The sequence below is a fragment of the Mesoplodon densirostris genome, chromosome 2 (assembly GCF_025265405.1).
Source record: "Mesoplodon densirostris isolate mMesDen1 chromosome 2, mMesDen1 primary haplotype, whole genome shotgun sequence".
In the NCBI taxonomy this organism is placed as follows: Eukaryota; Metazoa; Chordata; class Mammalia; order Artiodactyla; family Ziphiidae; genus Mesoplodon; species Mesoplodon densirostris.
Window position 1 is genome coordinate 110,730,950 of NC_082662.1, and position 23,238 is coordinate 110,754,187.

Here is a 23,238-nt window from a genome sequence, read left to right on the forward strand (position 1 = left end):
CCCAGGAACCTTGGCATTGGGAAATCAAGCAGTACTGCAAAAGGATAAAATGCCAAATATGTCGAAACAATTAAAAAAAAGGATATTTCCCTCCACATATCGCAATATGGATAGCTTGGTAAAAATAAGACCCCTCACCTGGAATCCTGTTCAGGAAGAGTTCACTCATTTCCTACAAATAATAAATCCTCAACACTGCAGAAATGAGTTTGTTCATAACTCAGAATATTCTCAGAAAACGGGGGCGGGGTGCACAGCTAAAAGCTCTGAACCTGCACTGGCTTTTCTGCTAGAGTTGCAGCGTGGTGGTAATTGCTGCTTCCCTTGCAGACACTAGCTTCCTCTGTTGCTGCTGTCATTGGTTCTTAAGAAATATAGTTGCTCCAACTTCAGTTCATTCCATGATACTTATAGATTCTTCTACCAACCCCAGTATTCCTCAGACACAGCTGTCTATATAAATGACATTGAGCTCCATTGAGTACACTGCTACTGGCTTCTTGGTGCCAAGAGAAGACGACTGTGGGAGAAAATGCCTTCCAGTGGAGAAACCCAATAGCCTCTGTGAGTTAATTCTGGAGCTGTGGAGTGAGTCTAACCAGGAAAAGTTACAACTAAAGTGGAGGGCACAGGTCATGGCCTTCATCTGCAAGATGGTGCAGTCTGAGTATTTAATAGGAGAATCAGAGAAAATAGGGAACTGTTTACGAAGTCACTTCTTGAACAGCTAGAATGAGTTGTTTTCACCCGTGTTGTGTGCCTATTTGGTGGCGTCAGTATTGACAAATAATGTGGATGTATCCATTTTATAAGTAACCAGGTACAAATGATGCCTCAACAAAAATCTAAATTATTTGTAAATATTCATAAAATTGAAAGTCATACTTGCTTCTGATTCCTACTCAAGCAGAACTGCTGTCATGGGATAACCCTGCTTCAGGGTCTTACCACCCAAAAAAGTGGCTAGATTTGTATAAAAGTATTTTACCAATATATAAAGCTTTTTAAAGATTCTCCTGGAAATCATTTTGTAATTTCCATTTTGTGGTAGAACCTGTTCTCCTTCAAGTTAGGGCTCTTCATTAGACTAGCAGTAACACAAGTAGCTGCCTCAGGCCAAATTACCCAAGCCTGGTTCTCAAATCTTAGGCTGATTAGTACATGAAAAAGGAATACAGTAGTAGAATGCTATTATTAAGCAACAGCTGCAGAATATCATTGCATCCAGTACTAGGAACAACTGAGGGGAAATTTTCAGCAACAGGGAGAATAAATGTCACGTGTTCCAAAGCCTCTCTTTAAAATATAGAACAAGGAATAAACAATAGTTAAAAGTATTTTCGAATCACAATCTGTCACAGAATTGCTTCTTTACCTTCACAATCTGTCACAGAATTGCTTCTCTACCTAACACCTCCACCAAAAACTTTTAGTGTATTTCTACCATCTTCTTTAACCAAGAAGGGAAAGGCTTTGAATATTTTAAGCCATAAAACCAAAACATACCATACTAATTTCAATAAATAATTCCTGCAGTTGAAATATACTTCAATATTTTCCATCTGTCAGGAAGCAGAATTCCATAATTAAAATACCCTTTCGATATTAAACTGTAAAGCAATCATGAAAACATTACACTTATGCCTTGACTTTATAAAATAGATTCCAGAGTTGTCTACAAATTAAACATTTTAAAAATCACTTATCACAGGAAAGCCAAAATGAGAGCAGAAAAAATGTTTGATTCAGGTTGGATTTACTCAAGGTTAACATGCAAGAATTATTTATATTTACATTACCTAAGGACTCTGAAGGTAAACATTATACAGTATTAATGGAGACTTTGGACTCATTTTAGAAAACGATTTGGTGTATAAGAGGTTTATAATCACTTTAGTTTAAACTATAGATATAGTTACTTCAACTGTAGGTAATAAGTTATTACTTCAAATCAAAATACAAAAAGTACTGGCTCAATTTGCAACTCAAAAAGGAAAATCAATTTTTTCTGCTCTTTGGAAAGAAAGTTAGTAAGCTGATGAGTTAAACTATTACATTGTAGTAGCTCATATCACATCCAAGCGTTTGAATGTTAACTTTCAAGCTGATTCTGTTTCTAAAAAGACCTTCAAAGCCCCCACTGGTGGTGTTCAAAAAATGAATGTCATACAGTGAAACTAATCATTAACAACAAATCTTCAATTTATTTGAAGCAATTCGGTTTCAAAAACTTTAAGTTACAGCAGTCACAGAAAAAAAAAAACACGGAACAGTCAGAAATAATAAAAGAATAATCAGGAGCACTGCATTTTTTGTTGGTTTTTAACACTGTCATGGCTTTATTCAAAACACAGTTGCACAAAAGTATTAACTTCAAAGTTTTTAAGGAGGATTTTGAGGAATTCAACACACTATATACATACTGCCATACAAAGAGCATTAAAATAGGACCAAAAACTTCTACAAAATATAAAACCCACCCTTACTTATTTGCATGAAAATACCACCCACAGAGCTAAGTAAGTCTTAAAAAGTTTTTTGGAGGCTCTAAGTGTTGTTTTCAAACCAAAGAACTCTCATTTTGATTGCACAATAAGATGATTGATAAGAAAGTCAATATATAGATTTAACTTTTAAAATAAGTATTTTATAATCTGGCATACTATGCAATGAGAACCCTAACGGACTAAAACAGGGCATTATAATTGTTAAAAAGGAGTAAAATGTTAGCCTTTTGGAGATTCCAATCCCCCCACTAAACTTATCCCAACAGTTTTATTTCAGTCAGTTATGCAACTTTTGTAGTTTATCCACAAATAACTTCATAATTTTTTACTTGAAAACCCCAAGTCATACATTTTAAACCAAAAAAGAAGCAATACTATATTCAGTAATTTAAATGTGTCCCAGTACGAAAGTGTAACTTCAATTAATTTGCTGATACTAACTTTTTAAAAACTTACAAATATTCAAAACAAAGGGGAAAAAATTTTTAGATAGCCAATATTAAGAAAGCAATTGCCTTGAACATGGAGCCTCCACAACAAAAAAAGGAGATGTACTTGCCTACTCATTATATTTAGTAGCTGTATAAGGAAACACACACAGTTACCCAAAATATTTTTCTATTTTTAATGGACATCCACCTGAAACCAAATCTTAATTTTAATACTGATTTAGTTTCAAATATTTTTCCAACTGTCCAGTATATTTCAATTAAATGCTATATCTGGTAATGCTTTAAAACTATAGAAAGAATAATTAAAGGTTCTACTCAGGAAAATTAGAAATACTTTGCAGAGTGGTATCTAAATCATTTGGGAAGCTAATCTGATTTGAATGTCTCATTATTTATCAACAGGCAATTGTTCTGACTTTTGAGGAACGCACATGCTGCTTCCAAGAGCCTCCTCTGCTTCTTTTCTTTCTTCTTCCTCCTAATACAGTCTGTACATCTTGTCAAGAAAGAGATTTACAGTAAGCAGAGTCTGTTGCATAAAACTGTATTGATAATAATATTCATATTTCAGAAAATACTCAATATCTTTCACTTAGCTTGTTTAAAGCTAAGACAGGTCTGAAAAGGTGGTTGAGGTATAAGACAAAGTCATCTTGGGTATCCATAAGTTTCCCAACTCTTTTTTGAGAAGAGGGGAGTGAAACAAGAAAGGAAGGTGATCATAAAAGAATCACTGAGAGGAAAACAAAGAATGCACACTTAAAACAAAATAACAACCGTTGGCAGGTCATGATCTTCGACTTGAAGAAAGGCTCTCCTACATGTCTCTGAACTCAGTATAAGCAATTTTTCCTTGAAAACTAAAATCTCTTAGTCATCTGGCTTAAAAGGTTTTAGAAGCCTTCACAAAAGCCATGAACTATATTGTTGAATAGAACCTTTACTATTCTGCTCCTACTTTCCAAGCTACTCATGTGACAAAAAAGCACCCAAATACCCTCAGCCAAAAAAAAAAGTCACTGCACTGCCTTCAAACTAAAGATCTCTGGGTTGCCTCTAAAAAAATAACCAACTTATCATTCAAGAGACTATTTTCATTCCAGATTCCAGCCAACTGTGATTTCAGTTAATTTATAAATAATTTTAAAACCCTATGAATGAAATGCACCATATTATGCCTGTGTAAAAGCAATCATGTTTTAATTATGCTAAAAATGACTAACACAGTGAGCTTTAATTAGAAAAATTAAGATTCTAAATAAATTGCTAGGGAATTTCACAATGGGGTCAATGAAAATTTGTCTCTACGTACAATATGATCATTAACAGACTAGTTAATCTTATTTGGAATGGTAAGGCAAAAATAGTGAAACCACACTTTTCCTATAAAAAGTTACACATTATCTTCTGTAGGGATAGCTATCGTACATGAAGAAACAAAGAAGATGTGATCACTCTATTGCACACCCAGGAACATTAGGGAATCTGGTCTTAGAATGATCTAGTCATCTTCTTCCTCTCCATCATCTTCAGCATCTCGTTTCCTCTTTTCCCCTCGAAGACCTTCTTCTTCTGAAAGAGTAAAAGGAAAACTGTAAAATACTTAATTTTAACAAATGAATATTTGTTAAGCTACAGAATTTTGAATCTTAGTGAAAAATTAATGGTGTACGAAAATTATAGGTTAAGTTTCCCCTCTGCATTACTTTCAATTTCAGTATTGAAACAGCCTTAATAGATTTAGAAATCCATAAATAATGACAGCTTGCTATGCGCCTTAATAGACTTAGAAATCCATAAATAATGACAGCTTGCTATGCACCCTTGTGGCCAAATCATGAAGTACAGATCAAGAAACCAAGCGCTTGACATCATTGGAATTGTTAGTGAATTTTTAAATTTCTTGAAAGGCCTAGGTAAAAAGAAGCAGAGAGCAAATCTAAAATGGGCATTATCTGGAGTTCAACTGTTCTTCTCTTATAAATAAGGTTTCACCCCCTCCAAAATGAAAGGCCCTAAGAAAATCATAAATTGAGCTTATGGTTCCATTATCTCTTCATTCCTGTTTAGAAAATAAATGTTACAAGCTGTTTTTTTCTTTTAAATGGAATTAATGAATACCCTGAGAACACTCCTCTTTAAAAAAGGTTTTACACCTTTCAAGGAGTTCTAGTATATGTTACCAACATCAAAGAGATCAGTGATAATTTGAATAATAGACTCATTCTTTAAAATCCATGAATAATAGCTTTTTAGGATTTTTGAATGGCTAATGTAACTCACCCTCTTCTTCTTCTTCTTCCCCTTCTTCAACATAGTCATCATCATCTTCTTCATCCTTGAGATTCAAATATTCAGTTTGAATATGATGCAAATCAACTTATTTTAGAAACAGACATAGACTCACAGACACAGAAAACAAACTTACGGTTACCAAAGGGGAAAGGGGGTGGGGGAGGGATAAACTAGGAGGTTGGGATTAGCAGATACAAACTACTATATATAAAATAGATAAACAAGGTCTTACTGTATAGCACAGGGAACTATATTCAATATCCCGCAATAAACCATAATGAAAAAGAATATGAAAAAGAATATGTATATGTATACATATATATGTATAACTGAATCACTTTGCTATATACCAGAAACTAACACAACATTGTAAATCAACTATACTTCAGTTAAAAGAAAAAAAATTCAGTTTGAGAATAAATAAGGCATGACATGGGCTATTCACTGTTTGATAATAATACATTCCAACAGGAGCAAGAACTATGGTCATCCTGTGTACTGACAACCTCTGTCTCACTTACAGAGGTCTTTTTTAAAAACCCAACTAAATCTAGTTTCTTCATGAAAACAAGTTATGTCTGAGACCAGCAATGTTCAAAAGAACTTTCTGCAACAATGGAAATGTTCTGTATCTGTGCTATCCAATGCAGTAAGCACTAGCCACAGGTGGCTCCTGAGCATTTGAAATGTGGCCAGTGCAAATGAGGAACTGAATTTTAATTTTATTTTACTTTAACTAAATAAATAAATGTGCCCGGTGGCTAATGGACAGAGTAACTTTTGACTATTTCAAAGACACAGTCTTCTGTTTTATAGACTGAGGAAGGATCACCTGAATGTTAGCCTGAACACAGCTACATGTGTTGAATAAGTCACTTAATCTCTCTGAACCTTAGTTTTCCAATCAATGAAAGAAAGTATTCATCTAGAAAGATCTCTAAGTTCCTTCTACATCTAAAAATCTACACATCAAAATAGCAAATGTCAATAAAAATCACAATAAAACTTGATCTAAAATTCCTGTGGAAGAGTTGTTCTGGATAGCTAAGATTTAAACATAGCCTTGAAACATCATAATGAAACATCATAACCATTTTTTTTTTTACTTTAGCCAACTGGGATAAAATCTCTAAAGTGCATTGCATACTTCTACCATTTTATGCTAAACCTAACATATCTTTTTCTTGAATTGTCATAGTCACCATTGTGACCATGAGCAGTACACTAATTAGTATATGCCAATTCTCTCAAAGCCTATTAATATATATAAGATGGTTTTCTCCTTTTTAAAATGACCCTGGCCTCTACTTTTTCTTTCTTTTTTTTGCGGTACCCGGGCCTCTCACCGCCGTGGCCTCTCCCGTTGCGGGGCACAGGCTCCGGACGCGCAGGCTCAGCGGCCACGGCCCATGGGCCCAGCCGCTCCACGGCATGTGGGATCTTCCCAGACCGGGGCACGAACCCGTGTCCCCTTCATCGGCAGGCGGACTCTCAACCACTGCGCCACCAGGGAAGCCCATGGCCTCTACTTTGAGTTATAACTTTCCCTAGTTTTTATGCCTTCTCTTTTGCAGTTAGTTACCATTTCAATTTTAATCTGCTATGGATTCAGAAAATAGATCAACAAGCTTACCAGAGAACTGAATATAAAAGAGAAAACAGGATTAGAATAATGGCTTGAATACTCTTCTACAAAGAAAATGTCTTTTGTTATGTATACCTTTTACAGTTACCGCCTTGTGCTTGGTTGTGTTCCAAATGGTTAAGTTCTAATATATGTTTGAAAAAATGGAATCAAGCTAGGGGTTGATTGGAGGGTCCCCCCTCCAACCCCAAAATAGTTTACTCCTCCTTAAAAATAGTTTAAATGGCAAATGTTAAGAACTGCTGGGTAGTTAGGAAAAACTTGGACAACTCACACTTTTCAAAGTATCCACAGCTCTATTTGTCTCTAGAAATATTAAACAGAACCTATTTTTCCAGCATTTAGCTTAAAGCCCCTGAGAAACTAAACTGCATGACACTTATATCAGAAATCATTCTTATACAGTTAATTCAAACACGAAAACATTCCATACCAGAACACCCAAGCTGCCAGGAGCATACGCAATAGGTGGGGTGGCAAATAAACTAAGGAACTATAGTAAAAATCAGGAGAACGTGTGGGCTTACATTTAAAGAAGAAAAGAAAGGAAGAGAACAGGGGTAGAGGAGAGAGGGGATGGAAGAGTGGGGAAAGAGAGAGGAAAAGAAGGAGAAAGAAAAGGACATTTTAAACATTTCAAATCTGCAAGGAATGATAAATGAGGGTATTTAAATATTTATAATTTTTTAAAAGCCACTTGAAATACTAATCACATTTATTCATGATAATTTAGAAAAGCCCAAGTCTAAAAAGCAAATTACTTCTCTGGATTTTGTTTTAAACAAAACATGATTAATCAATTCATGTTTTTATGCCTTTTTAAAAATATATATCATCTATTAGATTACCAGAGACTTGCTCTGTAAAGATTATGGTCTTAGTTCCTAACTAGTGGGTAATAAAATGTTTCCTCATTTGTACTATGGATAGTGCAAGAACACAATAATTCCCAATTCTTCTAAAGCCCCCATCTCCATTTTTAATGAAGTATACTACACATACATAAGTCCCTCTTTATGCATATTAATTCCTTACCTCTGAAGAGCAGCTGAAATAGAAATAAGACTCAAACAAAGCATAGCTAATCAAATACCATTTCTATTTCCTTCTAATTTCTTTTTTAAAGCTTATAGTCTCTGAAGTTTCTTTGGCTCTTAGCTTCTAAAAACAAGGCTTCGGGCTTCCCTGGTGGCGCAGTGGTTAAGAATCCGCCTGCTAGGGCTTCCCTGGTGGCGCAGTGGTTGAGAGTCCGCCTGCCGATGCGGGGGACACGGGTTCGTGCCCCGATCCCGGAAGATCCCACATGCCGCGGAGCGGCTGGGCCCGCGAGCCATGGCCGCGGAGCCTGTGCGTCCGGAGCCTGTGCTCCGCAACGGGAGAGGCCACAGCAGTGAGAGGCCCGCGTACAGCAAAAAAAAAAAAAAAAAAAAAAAAAAAAAAATCCGCCTGCTAATTCAGGGGACACGGGTTTGAGCCCTGGTCCGGGAAGATCCCATGTGCCGCGGAGGAACTAAGCCCGTGTGCCCCAACTACTGAGCCTGCACTCTAGAGCCTGTGCTCCGCAACGAAGAGTAGCCTCTGCTCTCCGCAACTAGAGAAAGCCGGCGTGCAGCAACAAAGACCCAATGCAGCCAGAATACATAAAAAGAAAATAAATAAATTTATTTTAAAAAATAAAAACAAGACTTCATTTGAAAAAACATCCAAATTATCTCATCATGATTGAAAACTTCTGGTCCCAGCTACCTGGGTACCACATTGACTTAATGTTGTATGTATTATCTTAGAGATGTTTGCTCTATACTCCACCACATCATTTTTAATTAATATTTCCCAGTACTCAATAGAATGATAAACATAAACATTTGCAGTTAGCTGAAGGTCATTTTTAAATGACTTAATACTATTTAAAGAAGAATTACTGGCAGAGAAAATAAAAAGTCAATTGCAGGGAACTCCCTGGTGGTCCAGTGGTTAGGACTCCATGCTTCCACTGCAGGGGGCATGGGTTTGATCCCCGGTCAGGGAACTAAGATCCCGCAAGCAGTGCAGCACAGCCAAACAAACAAACAAAACAAAACAAAACAAAGTCAAACTGCAAAATAACAAGTCCATTATTTTACTAAGTAAATTAAAACTTAGGGGAAAAATATTCAAGTTGTATGCTGATGTAAACAGAATAGGTTGCCTTTCTCCCTGAATACTTAAAATGCTTAAAAGTTCTGTTCTTCATTATTGTAAAGCTAACTCATGAAAGCCCCAAACAAGTTTAAGTCCCATTTTTTCTACACTAGTTTCATATTTAAAATGGTATCAGAGGGCTTCCCTGGTGGCGCAGTGGTTGAGAATCCGCCTGCCAATGCAGGGGACACGGGTTCAATCCCTGGTCTGGGAAGATCCCACATGCCGTGGAGCAACTAAGCCTGTGTGCCACAACTACTGAGCCTGTGCTCTAGAGCCCATGAGCCACAACTACTGAGCCCGCGTGCTCTAGAGCCTGTGAGCCACAACTACTGAGCCCTCGTGCCACAACTACTGAAGCCCACACGCCTAGAGCCCGTGCTCCACAACGAGAGAAGCCACCGCAATGAGAAGCCCGTGCACAGCAACGAAGAGCAGCCCCCGCTCACCGCAACTAGAGAAAGCCTGCACGCAGCAAAGAAGACCCAACGCTGCCAAAAATAAATAAATAAAATAAATAATAAATTTTTTTTTAAAATGGTACCAGAGAAAAGTCATCATTAATCAGTGATACTGTCTATCTAACTAATGTAAAAGTCATTAGAACAAATAAACATACAATTTCTAGTCTAAATAAGAGATGTTATTTTTAATAATAAATATTACTTTAAATTATGAATTATGAAAACAAAACTCAATAATTTAACATTAGGAGAAAATAACTTATCTAAACTCCCAGGGACTAAAGATCATTTGTTCAAGTCAACTGATTTCCTGTGAACCTATGTCCCACTCAATGTACTGGATGCTGAGATAGAAAAATGAACAGCCCTCCCCTGAAGGAGCTATCTAGTAGAAAGTGGCCAAATAAACAAGTTTTTACAGAAGTGTCTACAGGCAACAGACACCTAATCAAGGTTCAAAGGTAACAGAGGAAGGAGTGACTGTCTCTTAAAAATTACAGAAAGCTTCAATAATGAGGCAACACCAGAGTTGAGTGTTTAAAGGTAAGAATCACGAGGCATGATTTGAGCGGTAGTTACACAAGGATGTACATATATAAAATTTCATGGAGCTGTACATAAAATCAGTCCACTTTACATGTTTTAGTATATTTATGTTTACCTGAGAAAAAAGAAAGTAAAGTTCATTAGAAGGCATGGGTAGAAAGTCATTTCAGATAGAGTAAACAACGTGTATACAGACAGAAAGGCAATAATAGTTTTGTGGGATGATTTAATTTGGTATTGAGGGAGATGAAGCTAGAGAAGGTAGCAGAGGCTAGATAATGAAGGGCCTTGTATGTCTTGGTGGCAACAGGGAAACATTAAAGGGTTTCAAGCAGGCTAGTGATATGATCACATTTGCATGCAGACTACACAGGCAAGCACTATGGAGGATACAACAAAGTGGTGACGCTGTTCTCAAAGAGACCATTTAGAAAACTACTAGAAAAGCATAAGCAAGAAATAATTAGGGGAAAGGAAAGTTTTCATGAGTGCCTATAATGTGCCAGCAACTAGATACTTTACACATATTAGTTTGTTAAATCCTTAACGGCCCTATGAAGTTGGTATAATCTCAGTTTTATAAATGCAGAAACTGAGGCTCAGAAACATTTGTAAAATGTTTCCACTATCCCATGCTGCTGAGGGAAGAACAGATTTGAAAGCTATCTAGGAGGTAAAATCATAGGGTTTATGATTATCTGGATGTAATATGAACTGAGGGGCAGTGGGAAAAAAGATAGGCAGACACACACACACAAGTTAGAAACAACTCTCAGATTTCTACACAACTTACTTTTTATATTACTTAACCCTATGCCTAAACAGTTAATTTTCAGTGCACATAAGAAGGTCTATTCACCTGAATTTCTTCTTTCATTAAGTATGAGAGGCCCACCTCCTCTTCTCCCTCTCCCAGTTCTGAGCCTGCTTCATCTTCATCCTCATCCTCATCCTCGTCCTCCTCTTCTTCTTCCTCTTCCTCATATCCTTCAGGTGGACCAGCTTCATCTTCCTCTTCCTCTTCATCTTCATCTCCATCTTTAAAAATATATTAAAAGATAAGCAAATGTCCAGGCAAATATTTTTGCCTTGGCCCCTCAAACTCGTAAGCCAATGGGTAGAAAGTATCTCAGGGTGATTTTTTTTTTTAAGATTTCTCTTTTATAACATCCCATTTACTGTTTGAGAAATATGGTGTCTAAATATTAAAATTTTCCCAACGTATAGATTTTTCATCAAAACATTACATGGACTAAAGTTTATTTTACTTCGTGGACACTTCAAAACCTGCCTGTCCATCATTCCATCATTTTATAACACTGTTTATCTATCAAATATCTTCTTGTGAAAAACTTTTCAACCAATAGTAACAGTGTCCCATTACTGACAACAGCTTTTCTGTCATCTGATCTATTAGTCACCCATTTATCCAGAAATGTATATTCAACTCTCTAGAGCATTTCCATCACCCCCCCCCACCAAAAAAATAACATATCCATTAACAGTCACTCACCATCCTCCTCTCCCGCAGCCCTGACAACGTTAATCTACTTTCTGTCTCTATGAATTTGCCTCTTCTGGGCATTTCATATAAATGGTGTCATACAATATGTGGCTTGAGTATGGCTTCTTTCACTTAGCAGAATGTTTTCAAGGTTCACACACTGTAGCATGTATCAGTACTTCAATCATTTTTGTGGCTGAATAATATTCCATTGTATGGATTTATCACATTTTGCTTATTCGTCAATTGATAGACACTTGGGTTGTTTCTACATTGTGACTTGTATGGATAATTATGTGATGAATGGTTCTTTTTTTTTTTTAGTACTATTTTAAAAGTTACCACTTTTACTGGGTGGTGGTTAAGTTTACACAAATATAAAATTTCATGGAGCTTAATATTATAACAATCATTAAATTCCCCAAAGCTATCAGAAATCTGAACGAATACAGGACTAGGACTATGAGTTTTTAAATTTTTGTCTTACTAACGTCTTTTTTTTCCCACACCTAAATACCCAGGCCTAATCTAATTTGCCAGCTAGACTGGAGGCTATAACTGTGACACATTTATGAGTATTAAGAATGATTACCTTCATCATCCTCTTCTTCTGAGTCTGGTGCTTCATTATCCTCCTGGTCAAATCCATCTAAGTACGTGATTTGTTGTAGCAGTTCAAAAATACTTTCTCTATAATCTTCCAGGTTTGTGATCTCACAGTTAAACAAGTCAAGACTCTTCAAATTTTTAAGATTTTGCTGGAAAAGTAAAAAGTTAAAAATTACATTCAAGATTTAAAAACTCATGTTATTTATTTTTAATTCATGAACCAGAACATGTATACAACTTTAAATCAAGAGAATGATTTTTGGATTTTTAGAATTTTATAATGAAGGGTTATTATATCAAGCCCAGCTAATTCTCTTAATAAGGCCCTGGCACCTAAACTCCACGGGAGTAGGAACTTTGTTTTGGTAACTGCTGTATCTCTAGCACCTGGCTTAGTGCCTTACTCATAGTATGCACTCAGTGTACTTTGTTGACTGAATCTGTGCCTAAATAGGCAACAACAATAACATGGTTAGTTTAAATCCACAGTCAAGCTTACTTTCAACAATTTCAACCTCCTCCCAAGCATTTTTTTTTAAAATCAGAGCAACAATTTTCAGAGTTTCACTTCATCTCCTTTTCCTTCCCTCATACAAGGAAACAAAGAAGCAAATAAAAATAATCAAGAAAAAAGAAAAAGGAATAGAATTTAAGAAAATACTGGAAATTTTAAAACCAGATATTCACCTCCTGAATTTGATGATAAAATAAATTTCTCACTGATTTAAAAATTTATCTGGGGCTTCCCTGGTGGCGCAGTGGTTAGGAATCCGCCTGCCAATGCAGGGGACACAGGTTCGAGCCCTGATCTGGGAAGATCCCACATGCCGCGGAGCAACTAAGCCCGTGCGCCACAACTACTGAGCCTGCGCTCTGGAGCCCGCGACCCATAACTACTGAAACACGCGCATCTAGAGCCCGTGCTCCGCAACAAGAGAAACCACCGCAATGAGAAGCCCGCACACCGCAACCAATAGTAGCCCTCAGGCTTCCCTGGTGGCGTAGTGGTTGAGAGTCCACCTGCCCATGCAGGGGATACGGGTTCGTGCCCCGGTCCGGGAAGATCCCATGTGCCGCGGAGTGGCTGGGACCGTGAGCCATGGCCGCTGAGCCTGCGCGTCCAGAGCCTGTGCCCCGCAGCGGGAGAGGCCACAACAGTGAGAGGCCCGCGTACCGCAAAAAAAAAAAAAAATTTTTTAATTAAAAAAAAAAAAAAAAAAAAAAGAGTAGCCCCCGCTGTCCGCAAGTAGAGAAAGCCCGCGCGCAGCAACAAAGACCCAACGCAGCCAAAAAATAAATAAAATAAAATCGTAAAGTAAATAAATTTATCTTTAAAAAATTTATCTGAATGTTTTACTCCAAAGGAAAATAAAGCAGTATCATCTAGATCACAACATATAAGAAATTCAGAAGTTTCAAATGAGTGACATAAATACAAGTCAGTAAGATAAAACTCAAGCAAATCTCAGAAAAATTCAACCAAAAAAAAGCAAGTCCAGAGACAAACCTTTCCACTTACCAGAGCTTCTACTGTACTGAGATCTTTGATTTTGTTTCCACTCAAATTGAGGTAGGTAAGGTTTGGACATTTCTCTGCCAGGACTTCCAAGCCTCCAGAAATTATATTGTCACTAAGTTCCAACTATATATTCAACATGGGGAGAAAACAAAGAATGGTGAAGGCTTAGGACACATCAAAGATTTTTCAAATGTATCAATTTAAAGAAGAAAACAATTGTCATTCTCTCTGGCTTCAAGGGACTGTCACAGTCTTTAATTTCCAAAATCCCACCTATGACTGCCAAATAAAATATTAGAATCTCTGTATAACAGACTTCTAACTCAGGTTTGGTTCCAGTTGTACAATAGTTGGATTTTATGTTTCAAAGAAAAACATTTGGTAGATGTTAAATTCATGCCATAAAGCGATTTCATTAGTCAATTTAAATTTCCAAAAGTAATATGACAGCTGATTTCAAATCCTACAAAACCCGTTTTCCTACCTCTAGAAACTTAGAACCTTCTAATTAAAATGCAGAATGGTTGTTTCATTTGGGAAAAAAATATACATAATAGCCCACGGCATCAAAATCATGATGCTTTCACGCCTAGTGCCAGCTTACCTTTCGAAGTTTATTTAAGCTGGGCAGCCGGGCCAGTGAACTTAGTTCCACATTAGCCATACTCAGAAACTCTAGTTTTTTAAAAGTATCATTCAGGCCCTCAATTTCCCCATTGACACAGAGGCAATTATCAAGGACCAACTCTGTCACCTATAAGAGAGAATATGAATGATTCTTTAGTTTGCAGTCTGTTTAGCAAAAGACCTGGGTCCTGACACTCTGGAAATGTGAATATTAAAACCACCAATTCCTTCATATAGATCCTTTTCATTCTCCCCCCAAATTGAAGTACAGTCTGAAGTCATCATTATAAGTTAACTTTTTAAATTAAACTTGGACTAAGAAGTTCAATGCCTGCTTCAAATCACTAATAAAAAAATTTTAATTGCATAAAAAAGAAGACTTTGAAAAAGGTCCCATGTGAAAATTGTTTCTGACCCTCATGAAAAAGACCCTCAACATCAGGGCATATATTTATGCATGAGGGGATACCAAGGCTACTGAGAAAGGATTTAAGTGAGTCCTAAAACAGCAGGGAGAAGAAAGGAAATTGTTTTATTCACTTTTTCAGTTTAAACCCCCTTATTTTGGTTGATAAAGGTCACCAAAACTCAAAAATACCTTGTTACCCTTCATGAAGAAATGTTAGAAAGCTCCTTCTGAGACAGCCCAGCGTTCATATGTTATTTGTTCTAATATCGAGGTGAAACAATATCACCCAGAACAACACATCCTTGACAAAATGTTATTTTTCCCTGCCACCCTGGTAGAATTTTTGTGATTTCTCCCCAGTCTTGGGAAGGGGGTGCTGGATCCTCTCTTAGGTCAGAGTTGTAACAAAACTTTCTGGAGTGGGCCTAAATGGACTTAATCTTAAGAGGGAGGCAGGAAACCCTGGCTCTCCATTCCCAATGCAAAAATATGTTTGAGGTATTTTGAGAAATAAAAATTAGCAACAAGGAATGCTACCTTCTCTATTTGAACATGACATAATTATTTCAGGAAGCAAAGAAGGCATCATAATCTGTTTAGAGAGGAGGAAGCCAAGGCCCAGAGGGTAAGAATGACTGCCTAGGGTCAGTCACAGTATGTGGCAGAGCTGTGCCTCCACTGTAAGTCTTCTGACTCCTTAGCTGAGTGGAGGAGAGAGGGCCACTAGGTTTGGTGTCAGAAAACCAGTTCTTCCACTTGAGTAAGTAACTTCACTGCCCTGAGACTCCGTTTGCTAATTTGCATTCTACAACAATACCATCCACCTCACAAGTCTGTCGGAAGGAGGAAACAACAAACACGAAAAGTGCTTTGTAAACTGTAAAGGGCTATACAAATAGGAGACCGTTATTACACCACAGGGGAAGGAGGGGAGGCTGCAAAAAGGCAACATCCGGCACTCCCCAAAACTGGCAAGGAAATTACTAGGGATAGGATAGGTATAAGAATGGGGAAGGAGGGGCAAACCCACTTTTCCAACCCAAGACATAAAAGAGTATTCGAAATGTGTCCTTCTTTGAGACAGCATTTTAACTTTGATTTTGTTTGTTTTTTCCTTAAGCCCCTAAAGACTAGGCCCTAGGAAACTTCAAGTTATTTGTGGGATGATGGTAGTGACTGTTTCCTCCTCCCTGCTATCTACCAATTTCAGCGAAACAGAAACTTTTTAAAAAGTACATAAAGACCTTGGATTCCCACCCTTCACGCCGCCACAGCCCACCGAACAGACCCTACTCATCCTCCACGCTGGTATGCACAAGCACCACCTCCACCCCTGCTGGAAAAAAATTATATCCCTTATATTGCAATTCTGGGGTTTATTTCAGAGGCCTCAATCAGCAAGACCCTATAGACATTTTCCTCTGCGACCAGAAATGCGAGGTTCCTCGTTGGCCGTGGGCCCCGCTCTCGCGACCTGCCGCTCCGACCGACGGGAAACCCCACAAGGGGCGGGGACACCCCAAGGAAAAAGGGGGTCGCCTCCCAGCCCGCGTTCCCCTAGCGCCTCCGCCCCGGGCGGGGAGAGCTGGGTGAAGCCGAGGAGGCGCCCGCGAAAAGGAGGCGGAAACGCCTCCCGCCCGACCCCCGAAAAGTTGACCACGACCCCGCCTCACGTGGCCCCTCCCAACCCCGTCTCTTTAACTAAGGCGACAGCAGCGAGAGCGCATCATTTAGTTTCGCCGAGCCCATCTTGAAAACACGAAACTTCTACGACCTATTTGTTGAGTTGTGTGAAACCGTCTCCAGGGATCAGAATTGGAGTTGCAGCCACCACGATACGACACGCCGAATTTCGTTACACCTCGGGGGGACGAAGGGGATAAAGCCTCGTGTCCTCTCCCCACCTCCGGTCACTGCGACAAGTCCCAAAACTTACCCGCGGCCGAAGAACGGGCCGCTGACCCAGATTCCGCCTGGCGGCGGGCGGCGCGCGCCGCTTCCCGGGGGAGTGGGCGCCGCCAGCAGTGGGCCGACCGCGGACTCCGCGAGCGACCCCAGCCCGTGCCCGGCGCGACGTCGTCCAACGCCCAGGGGACTCGAGGCCGGAGACGCCCCCCAGCCCAAAAAAAAGAGTTGGCAGCACTGCAGAAAAGTTGGACTAACTTCTCAGGCGACGATGGCTGCGGCAGAGGCGAGTGGGACCGGGGGGTCGCGCCCACGCCGCCGGCCCCAAGGAGCTGGAACGTGAGGAGCGAAGCGGCCGAGCGGCCCCCAACACCCCGCTTCCCGCCTCCACGAGGCCAGGACGCCTGACTCGAGGAGAGGAGAAGGGGCTAAGCCCCCAAGCACACACAAAAACGCCCCTAGAAACTTAAACCCTTCGCCATTTTAAGTAAAAGATTTTAATGATTTAAAAGTTAAAATTAAATATTTTCCCCCAGCCCTACCCCCAGATGGGGGTTAATTCATTACCCCGCCCCACACACCCACAAGGACCCCCAGAAACCCGATCCTCCGAATACAGGGCTGGTGAGGAAGGGGAGGGGGCTGAGTCATCTCACCTCCTCCGGGGCTCTGTCCCTTAACTCCAGGTTAATCCTCTTCTTCATCTCCATGTCCTCCTCCTGCTCTTCTGCTACTACTCTCCTCCCTTACCTTTTCCTGCCTTTCCCACTACCCCCAACCCTAAAATTTTAAAAGATTTGGAAATGAATGAAAAGAAATGCAAATATAAACGCCCACCACCACTACCAGATAGGTGTGGGGGAGAAAGAAGGGAATAGCAAATGGAGTCCAAGGAGTTGGGACTCTAACTCAGCTGCCCCCACCTCCTTGTCCACACACTCGCGCGCGCACTCACACGCACACACATACACACACCCGCAGTTCCTTCCCCTTCAATGGCTGCTCGGAGACTGAGCCTCCATGACACGGCACCGCCAACCCCCTGGCCTACACTCCACCCACCTCCCGAATGTATTGGTTGATTCTTCAGCATCTCACTACTCCACTGGGTTACATAAATGTCTATCAGTCTTTAGGGAGGACCTGAGCCAGAAACACTGTGCGTATTGGCTACGACCAAGCGCGCAGTTAACTCCGATAGGTCCAGGAAGGTGTTCGTCCCGGGGAAATGATTTTGAATCCCAATAGCCCCCCTCCTTTTCTTTGTGTGATTGGCGCGCTTTCCCTAGACGATCGGACGGTTTTGAAGCCTGTCGGGTTTCTTTTTGTTTCTGTTTTGCCTGTTTTTAGTGTTAAAGGAAGGAAGAAAGCATCCTTCTTACGTGTGGAAGTTGCGAGACAGATAATTTAGCACACGGCACCCACCCGCTCTTGGCGGTTTTAAAGCACAGCTCCTGCTTTTTAGCCAAAGTGTACAGCAATGTGCACATCACATAAAAAGGACTCCTTCGTGGCACTGTCCTGCCGGAGATAGGCTTCTGGTGCAGAACCAGAGCAGGGATAAAGATGGTAGTTTAACTTCCAGCAGGAAGGACTGAACGATTTTGAAAGCAGTTTGGTGAGGTATAAGTTAGGCACCTTTAAATAAAACTACCCTGGAGGAATTGTTACTGAGGTAATTGTTGCTGTAATAAACACTAAGACCTTGGAGGGAAAACAGTGCTGGCCTAACGAAAATCAGACATCAACACGCATAGAAATGGTACTGCAATGCCTCTCCTTTCTAAAATCCCTTTGGTTGGTTTCCATGGAAATCTGTAGTTTAAATGTGCTTTTAAAAGTCTGTCAATGTGGAATATAAAAGAGGTGTAAGAATGATTTTTTAAAATTTTGTCTTGAGAGTCTGGTTTTTCTTAGTTCTTGTTAAATTCTGTCCTTTCCATTCCCTTATACCTTTCTCAGGATAAATACCCAAAGAAATTCCAGATGATTTGGGGAAGGAAGTGGGTGACTTAGTACAACCTCTCCCAGAGCTGAGTGTTTTATTTGCTATTTTTCCAGTTTCTCAAGTTAGAGACCTTAGGATACAGATTTCTAACCACTCCACACCACCTCTCCTCCCATACCGAGATACACAGCTCCTCAAATAGGCTTACATTTAAAATGTAAATATCTGGTATTTGGCATGTTAAGTACTTTAAAGGAAAACAAAATAGTGACTGTCTTTTCCTTGCCAAGTGTTTCCTTTGAATTCCCTGAAAAGGAATTTTTATGAAGATGAAAACAAAGCAGGAGAGGGAGAGCTTTTGGTATAAAATGACATAGCAGGGGGCAGGTATTTGGGGTTAGTTTAGTTGTTAGTTAGTTTGTTTGTTTGTTTGAATACAGGCCAAAGGAAGCCAAGATGATATAAAACTGAACCAAAATGAACTGAGGAACAGTTCAAGGAAGAGTTTAAAAAGCAAGAGAAGGAAAAAAGGGGCTACAAAGAAACCTGGAAGCGCATTTTAGTACCAGCTTAGGAAGAAGTCCTGTGTTCTGACCCCCCTAGCCATTGCAGAGTCTGGAACTCTGGAATGGAATCTCAGAGAGAATTCAGGGAAGGAGATTCAGATTTGGGAGTCATCCACATATGAGTGATAGTTGAGGGCATGAGAACAAAATAAGATGTCCACAGAGAATGTATATAAGAAGACTTATCAGGCAAAGGAGAGCAAAACATCGTTGAGGGGAAAGAGGAGAGAGAAGTTAAGTTGTCTACCATAGTTGTCAAAGAAATTGAGGAGCAGGTAGAAAAGAAGGAGGTGAATTTGTGGAAAAAAATGTATGGAAGCCAAAGAATTTCAAGGGAGAGATGATTTTGTGGGTTAAATGGTAGGGCTTTTGTAACAGAACACAGTAGACAGAATGGGAGAGTGGGCTAGAAATACTGAATGTGAGGAAAGGCCATGAATTCATTTCACCACTGGATAGTAGTTGCAGTAAGTACACCATAGTAAGCATAGACAGGGATCCACGAAAGTGGGCCTTATACCCCATACCCATTGTCCCCACCCTCATATCATCTCTTATCTCCATTACCTCAATACCCTGAAACTTTCTAGTCTTAATCAAGAAGCCAGGATAAATAAGATGCAGGGGAATAAAAATTCCCCACAGGGCTAGTACACAGAAAGAAAGGTGCCCGGGAAGGGGTTGGATGAAGAAGAATACTGCCAGTCTAGCATACAGGTGTATGGAGCTAAATGAAGGATAAAAGAATGAAATACAGTCAGACATGGAAACAACCTAAATGTCCATTACAGATGAATGGATAAAGAAGATGTAGTGTGTATGTGTATGTATGTATGTATGTATGTGTGTGTGTGTGTGTGTGTGTGTGTGTGTGTGTATATATATATATATCTTTTAAAAAATGAAATAATGCCATTTGTAGCTACATGGATGGACCTAGAGATTATCATACTAAGTGAAGTAAGTCATAAAGAAAAAGACAAATACCATTTGATATCACTTATATGTGGATGCTAAAATATGACACAAATGAACTTATCTATGACACAGAAACAGACTCACAGGCATAGAGAACAGACTTGTGGTTGCCAAGGGGGAGGGATGGATTGGGAGTTTGGGACTAGCAGATGCAAACTATTACATATAGAATGAATACACAACAAGGTCCTATTGTATATCACAGGGAACTATATTCAATATCCTATAATAAACCATAATGGAAAATATGAAAAAAGAATATATATATAGGGACTTCCCTGGTGGCTCAGTGGTTAAGACACCACGCTCCCAATGCAGGGAGCCAGAGTTCGATGCCTGGTTAGGAAACTAGATCCTACAGGCATGCCACAACTAAGAGTTTGCATGCCACAAATAAAGAGCCTGTGAGCCGCAACTAAGGAGCCTGCCTGCCACAACTAAGACCTGGCACAACCAAATAAATAAATAAATAAATGAAAGAATATATACACATATATATAACTGAATCACTTTGCTGTACAGCAGAAACTAACACAACATTGTAAATCAACCATACTTTAATTTTTTTAATTTCTTTAAATTAAAAAAAAGAAATAGAGTCAGGAAAAAAGCCAAACTCGTGAAGTAAAACATGTTTTAAGCTGAAGTAATGAGGCAGGGTTTAAATGGTAGAATAAAGAGTGAGGTTAAGGATTCAGGAGCAAAGGAGCAAGGAGTGGAATGAATGAGAGGACGGTTCAGAACACTCCTTTAATGCACCAATAAGAAGCATGCATCAGGGTATTATTAACTCAACATCTTTAAGGTTCAAAAACTAAACTCATCCTCTGCTGCCGAGTATCTTCTGTTGCCTCTCCAGATCCACTCTTCACCCTTCCCCACCCTGCTCTGCTAGCCAAAACCCACATGAACTGCATCAAGTCCTATGACTTCCTGCATTTGGTCCATGGGGGAGAGGCACTGATAGGAAATCGGAAGTCTGCAGGACACTGAGGCTGGAGTACTTTTTCCCCAACTGCCTCTGTGTCAGGTGGGTACAAGAGGACCAACTCCTTCCACTGAAAGCCACAGATCTGTTTGGGGCTATAGCCAACACTGTGATGCACCACCCAGATTTTCCTTCAGGAATGAGGACTTATTCCATGGTACTGGGAGTACTGCCGGAAGATGACCTTCAGGTGTCAGTGCTTGTAGGGGTTGCCTCGGCTGAAGAAAGTTGCCTTGCCCAAGGTTATACCTCCTTCTGGGGGCATCCTACATCCAGTGAGTGATCAACACTGGGGTATAAAGGCCCAGCCAGTCCTTTTGCCCTGATTTAAACAAACACAAAACTCATTCATCCCAGCTCTAGAGCACCCCCAGGGGTTGACTGAGGGCTTTGTTGGACTGCATTGCCAGTCAGTTTCTCCCACAGCTTAATCCTGCTTCCTTCTCCTGCCTTCTACAGGTATTGGTCCCAAGAGCATTCCCCAGTAAATATCCTGAATGCTATTTCCATCTCACAGTTGAGTTCCTAGGGAACCAAACATGTGACAGAGCCCCTCTCCACATAGCTACCCTCTGAGAAAGCCCAAACTGACCTATGGGAGAAACTACATGGAGAAGTCTCCAGCCTACATGAAGAGGTGAGAGGTACCCAGCCAGCCCTCAGTTTCTCCAGGCCCCACTGTTTCCAGCTCCAGCCACTGTCTGATTGCAACCACATAAGAAATCCGGAGCCAGACCACCCAGCTGAACCTGTCCCCAATTCCTGTCCCACAAAAACCATGAGAGAGAGTAAAAGGATCATTAGAGGTTTAAAATGATCATTTAAACCTCTAAATTCAGAGCTGTTATACAGCAATAGTAACTTGAACAACCCCCTCGATCACATTTTTCTGATCAAGTCTCACTAGTGCCCTTTTGCTCTGTACTGGTGATAGTCATTCTATTCTTTTTAGTTTTGCTTATGCTGTTCTTCTACTTTAACCAAAATGATTTTTACCTCCTCTGAATCCTTAGGACTTATTAAACGTATTCAGTGTTTATCCTATGCTGCCTTGCAACATCTCATATGTGTTATCTAATTCAGGTTTGCCCAACCAGATTGGAATTTCCTAGAGAAAAACCAAGTCGGTAACTTGACTTCCTCTGGCATCACTCACAGGCCTTAGCACAGTGCTGAGCACACAGTGGGTACTCAAGACATGGTCAGTAATTGATTATGTCTCAAATTACTCTGAGATGGTAGTTTAAATTCATACTTCCATTAGGAAATATAGAGTTTGGTTGACGCCTTCTTGAGGAATAAGTAATAGGAGTTAAGTATAACTGCAAACTTCTCTTCCTCTTAACTTTTTACCTTTCCCTTTTCCAAACTAGTTAATGTGCAGTCTCAAGACAAAACTAAGCTGGTGCAACTAATGCCAGTGCATTTTCTCCAGAGTCCAGACTGATTTAGAACCACGAGAAACTTTTCCTATCCATACCTCTGAGAAATCCCAGAAAACCATCCAACAGGTGCCCCTCTTGGCACCAGGATAGATGATCAATACTCAAAGAATATGAACAATTCTACAGGCTCATCGTGCTAATATTCTGTGAAAAGCTTCCAGGTCAACACCCGCCAAGGCAAAGTAAGTTGTTATATTTGTATAGGATCTTAGAGTTAAGGGCTATATATCTCTTTATCTACATCTATGCCTATATCTATAACTATCTAAAATGAGCTACCTTTCCAAAGGAAAAAAACCTGAAGTTTATTGCAGCTAAATGGTGGGGTAAATTGTCTCCAAAGATGGCCACGGACAATTTCTCCCACCCTGTGCATATATGGCACTTATCCCATCAAGAAGTGGAGTGTATTTCCCCTCCTGTTGAATCTGGAATAACCTTGTGATTTGCTTTCACCAACAGAATGTAGTGGAAATAACACAGTGCAAGTTCTGGGCCTAGCCCTTAAGAGGCCTGGTATTCTCTGTTTTTGCTCTCTTAGGGATCAGTTCTCAAATAAAGAAGTTCAACTAGGCTGCTGGAGAAAGAGGCCATATTTAGAGAGACTATAAAGAGAGAGAGAGTCCAGACATCCCCCAAGCTGTCCCAGC

The 23,238-nt window shown here is 39.8% G+C and overlaps 1 protein-coding gene across 3 annotated transcripts; it reads right to left on the reverse strand.

The window, feature by feature from the left end:
- Positions 1-2,308: 2,308 nt before the first annotated feature.
- ANP32E (acidic nuclear phosphoprotein 32 family member E) lies at positions 2,309-17,695 on the reverse strand. Of its 3 annotated transcripts, XM_060090461.1 has the most exons (7): positions 17,320-17,690; positions 14,327-14,476; positions 13,723-13,845; positions 12,187-12,352; positions 10,950-11,128; positions 5,243-5,297; positions 2,309-4,531 (listed from the first exon to the last, which is right to left on the reverse strand). In XM_060090461.1, the coding sequence occupies exons 1-7, from the start codon at positions 17,371-17,373 to the stop codon at positions 4,461-4,463; spliced, it is 798 nt and encodes a 265-aa protein (XP_059946444.1). In that variant the 5' UTR covers positions 17,374-17,690; the 3' UTR covers positions 2,309-4,460. The 3 variants fall into 3 exon arrangements, with proteins under 3 accessions (XP_059946444.1, XP_059946445.1, XP_059946446.1); XM_060090462.1 differs by lacking the exon at positions 14,327-14,476 and having other exon boundaries at positions 17,320-17,691; XM_060090463.1 differs by lacking the exons at positions 2,309-4,531; positions 5,243-5,297; positions 12,187-12,352 and having other exon boundaries at positions 10,967-11,128; positions 17,320-17,695.
- Positions 17,696-23,238: the final 5,543 nt, after the last annotated feature.